Raw genomic sequence first — 5,000 nt, 5'->3', positions numbered from 1 at the left:
ACCACGCACACTAACACACAGGAGGACCAGGTCACCGCACAGTCAGCAGGAGGACCAGGTCACCATACAGCCAGCAGTTACCGTCTCAACCACACACAGTAACACACAGGAGGACCAGTTCACCGCACAGCCAGCAGTTACCATCTCAACCACACACAGTAACACACAGGAGGACCAGGTCACCACATAGCCAGCAGGAGGACCAGGTCACCACACAGCCAGCAGTTACCATCTCAACCACACACAGTAACACACAGGAGGACCAGGTCACCACATAGCCAGCAGGAGGACCAGGTCATCACATAGCCAGCAGGAGGACCAGGTCACCACATAGCCAGCAGGAGGACCAGGTCACCACATAGCCAGCAGGAGGACCAGGTCACCACATAGCCAGCAGGAGGACCAGGTCACCACACAGCCAGCAGTTACCGGCTCAACCACACACAGTAACACCAGGTCACCACATAGCCAGCAGGAGGACCAGGTCACCACACAGCCAGCAGGAGGACCAGGTCACCACATAGCCAGCAGGAGGACCAGGTCACCACATAGCCAGCAGGAGGACCAGGTCACCACATAGCCAGCAGGAGGACCAGGTCACCACACAGCCAGCAGTTACCATCTCAACCACACACAGTAACACACAGGAGGACCAGGTCACCACATAGCCAGCAGGAGGACCAGGTCACCACATAGCCAGCAGGAGGACCAGGTCACCACATAGCCAGCAGGAGGACCAGGTCACCACACAGCCAGCAGTTACCGGCTCAACCACACACAGTAACACACAGGAGGACCAGGTCACCACATAGCCAGCAGGAGGACCAGGTCACCACATAGCCAGCAGGAGGGCCAGGTCACCACACAGCCAGCAGTTACCATCTCAACCACACACAGTAACACACAGGAGGACCAGATCACCACACATTATAAAATGTAATTAGGAAAGTCAGATAAGAACAAATTCTTATTTACAATGACGGCCTACCCCGGCCAAACCTGGGCCAATTGTGCGCCACCCTATGGGACTCCCAATCACAGCCAGATGTGATGCAGCCTGGATTGGAACCATTGACTACAGTGACGCCTCTATCTGAGATGCAGTGCCTTAGACCCCTGCGCCACTCGGGAGCCCCACATTCCCTCCACTCACTCTACTCAAACACCATGTACATGATCAGACACCATGTGCATGATCAGACACCATGTACATGATCAGACCCCGTGTACATATGCTCAGACACCAACACATACAGTATGTACCATACAGAAGTCCCAAGGCAACGTATTAGCTGCCCTCCACATGCCCTGTTCTCACCAAACCACAACATGGAGGATGGGGATACAGGTAACCACGACAACTCAACCCCCCCACACACACAGCCACCTGGTACCTACAGTCAAACAGAGCGGAATAACCATAGCAACATGACATAAGAGCCTGTGTCAGGTCAGGTGTGACTTACCAGGTTTGAGTTGGTGGCGTTGGAGTCGTCCTCTGGGAAGGGGATGTAGACAGCTAAGGCCACGCAGTTCGCAAATATAGTCATCAAAATGATAATTTCAAACGGTCTGGAAGAGCTGGAGTTAAGGAAGGAAGCTGGAGATCAGATGACAGAGAAAGTATGCATCCCAAATGGCACCCTATTCCCTATATAGTACCCTACTATTCCCTATATAGTGCCCTACTATTCCCTATATAGTACCATACTATTCCCTATATAGTACCCTACTATTCCCTATATAGTACCATACTATTCCCTATATAGTACCATACTATTCCCTATATAGTGCCCTACTATTCCCTATATAGTACCATACTATTCCCTATATAGTACCATACTATTCCCTATATAGTACCCTACTATTCCCTATATAGTGCCCTACTATTCCCTATATAGTACCATACTATTCCCTATATAGTACCCTACTATTCCCTATATAGTACCACCCTATTCCCTATATAGTGCCCTACTATTCCCTATATAGTACCATACTATTCCCTATATAGTACCATACTATTCCCTATATAGTACCCTACTATTCCCTATATAGTACCATACTATTCCCTATATAGTACCCTACTATTCCCTATATAGTACCATACTATTCCCTATATAGTACCATACTATTCCCTATATAGTGCCCTACTATTCCCTATATAGTACCATACTATTCCCTATATAGTACCATACTATTCCCTATATAGTACCCTACTATTCCCTATATAGTGCCCTACTATTCCCTATATAGTACCATACTATTCCCTATATAGTACCCTACTATTCCCTATATAGTACCACCCTATTCCCTATATAGTGCCCTACTATTCCCTATATAGTACCATACTATTCCCTATATAGTACCATACTATTCCCTATATAGTACCCTACTATTCCCTATATAGTACCATACTATTCCCTATATAGTACCATACTATTCCCTATATAGTACCCTATTATTCCCTATATAGTACCATACTATTCCCTATATAGTACCCTACTATTCCCTATATATTACCATACTATTCCCTATATAGTACCATACTATTCCCTATATAGTACCATACTATTCCCTATATAGTGCCCTACTATTCCCTATATAGTACCATACTATTCCCTATATAGTACCATACTATTCCCTATATAGTACCATACTATTCCCTATATAGTACCATACTATTCCCTATATAGTGCCCTACTATTCCCTATATAGTACCATACTATTCCCTATATAGTACCATACTATTCCCTATATAGTACCATACTATTCCCTATATAGTACCATACTATTCCCTATATAGTACCATACTATTCCCTATATAGTACCATACTATTCCCTATATAGTGCCCTACTATTCCCTATATAGTACCATACTATTCCCTATATAGTACCATACTATTCCCTATATAGTACCATACTATTCCCTATATAGTGCCCTACTATTCCCTATATAGTACCATACTATTCCCTATATAGTACCATACTATTCCCTATATAGTACCATACTATTCCCTATATAGTACCATACTATTCCCTATATAGTACCATACTATTCCCTATATAGTACCATACTATTCCCTATATAGTACCATACTATTCCCTATATAGTGCCCTACTATTCCCTATATAGTACCATACTATTCCCTATATAGTACCATACTATTCCCTATATAGTACCATACTATTCCCTATATAGTACCATACTATTCCCTATATAGTACCATACTATTCCCTATATAGTACCATACTATTCCATATTTAGTACCATACTATTCCATATATAGTACCATACTATTCCATATTTAGTACCATACTATTCCCTATATAGTGCCATACTATTCCCTATATAGTGCCATACTATTCCCTATATAGTACCATACTATTCCATATTTAGTACCATACTATTCCCTATATAGTGCCATACTATTCCCTATATAGTACCATACTATTCCCTATATAGTACCATACTATTCCCTATATAGTACCATACTATTGGAAGACAAGAGAACAGACGGAGAACATCGAGTGACAATAACTAAAATTCATAAAGACCTGTCAGTCACGTTTTAACATCAGTGACACGTAAACACGACCTTCTGACCTCTTAAAAGAGTGTGTGTTCGAGGTGTGTGTGTGTGTCCCACTCTGTCTCTCTGGGCTTGTCCTAATATGGAGGTTGTTACACGGGTCAGTCGCGTGAACGACAGAAAACAGAGAGGAGGGAGAACCAAGAGGGAACCAAGAGAAGCAGATTAGTATTTTATTTGGGACGGTGCTTGAGAAGGAACCTCTAGTTTTGACATATCTCTCTCTCTCAATCTCTCTCTCTTTCCATCTTTATCTCTTCTTTTCCACTTGAAAAAAGGGAGAAGGGAGGATGTGAGTGTCTGTGCAGAGCTGAAAGAGGAGAGAAACCTGGCTTCCATCACCACAATTACCCACCACCACCATCACCCCTCCTCCTCCCCTGTCCTCCCTCCCTCTACGTCCCTCTCCCCTCCTCCTCCTCCTCCTCCTCCTCCACTACTGTCATACCTCCCTGCCTGTCATCCTCTCTCTCTCTCTCTCTCTCTACCTACTCTCTCCCTCCTCCCCTCTCCTCCCTCCCTCTACGTCCCTCCCCACCTCCTCCTCCACTACTGTCCTCCCTCCCTCCCTCTACGTCCCTCCCCACCTCCTCCTCCACTACTGTCCTCCCTCCCTCCCTCTATGTCCATCTCCCCTCCTCCTACTCCACTACTGTCCTCCCTCCCTCCCTCCCTCTATGTCCATCTCCCCTCCTCCTCCTCCACTACTGTCCTCCCTCCCTCCCTCTATGTCCCTCCCCACCTCCTCCTCCACTACTGTCCTCCCTCCCTCCCTCTACGTCCCTCCCCACCTCCTCCTCCACTACTGTCCTCCCTCCCTCCCTCCCTCTATGTCCATCTCCCCTCCTCCTACTCCACTACTGTCCTCCCTCCCTCCCTCCCTCTATGTCCATCTCCCCTCCTCCTCCTCCACTACTGTCCTCCCTCCCTCCCTCTATGTCCCTCCCCACCTCCTCCTCCACTACTGTCCTCCCTCCCTCCCTCTACGTCCCTCCCCACCTCCTCCTCCACTACTGTCCTCCCTCCCTCCCTCCCTCTATGTCCATCTCCCCTCCTCCTACTCCACTACTGTCCTCCCTCCCTCCCTCCCTCTATGTCCATCTCCCCTCCTCCTCCTCCACTACTGTCCTCCCTCCCTCCCTCTACCTACTCTCTCCCTCCTCGTCCTCCACTACTGTCCTCCCTCCCTCCCTCTACCTACTCTCTCCCTCCTCCCTCTCTACCTTCCCCCCTCCATCCCTCCCTCCCTCCCTAACCTGTCCCGGCCAGGTCAGAAGACGTCTCTCGTGACAACTACAATGTCCCACACGGCACCCTATTCCCTACATAGAGCCCCTATGGGCTGTAGTCGGAAGTAGTGCATTACCTATGGAACATGAGCTCATTTAGGACGTAGTGTCAGTTTGTCTG

General features: G+C 47.0%; 1 protein-coding gene across 4 annotated transcripts in view; it reads right to left on the bottom strand.

The window, feature by feature from the left end:
- Positions 1 to 5,000, bottom strand: part of LOC110518394 (voltage-dependent L-type calcium channel subunit alpha-1C) — a 561,342-nt gene that overhangs the window by 418,964 nt on the left and 137,378 nt on the right. For all 4 annotated transcript variants that reach the window (XM_036944962.1, XM_036944960.1, XM_036944959.1 and 1 more), the window contains exon 3: positions 1,467 to 1,572. In XM_036944962.1, coding sequence (XP_036800857.1) covers positions 1,467 to 1,572 — 106 coding nt within the window. The remainder of the gene's footprint in view (positions 1 to 1,466; positions 1,573 to 5,000) is intronic.

This window comes from Oncorhynchus mykiss, chromosome 15 (assembly GCF_013265735.2).
Source record: "Oncorhynchus mykiss isolate Arlee chromosome 15, USDA_OmykA_1.1, whole genome shotgun sequence".
NCBI classification, from domain to species: Eukaryota; Metazoa; Chordata; class Actinopteri; order Salmoniformes; family Salmonidae; genus Oncorhynchus; species Oncorhynchus mykiss.
This window is presented reverse-complemented; position numbering and strand designations above follow the sequence as displayed.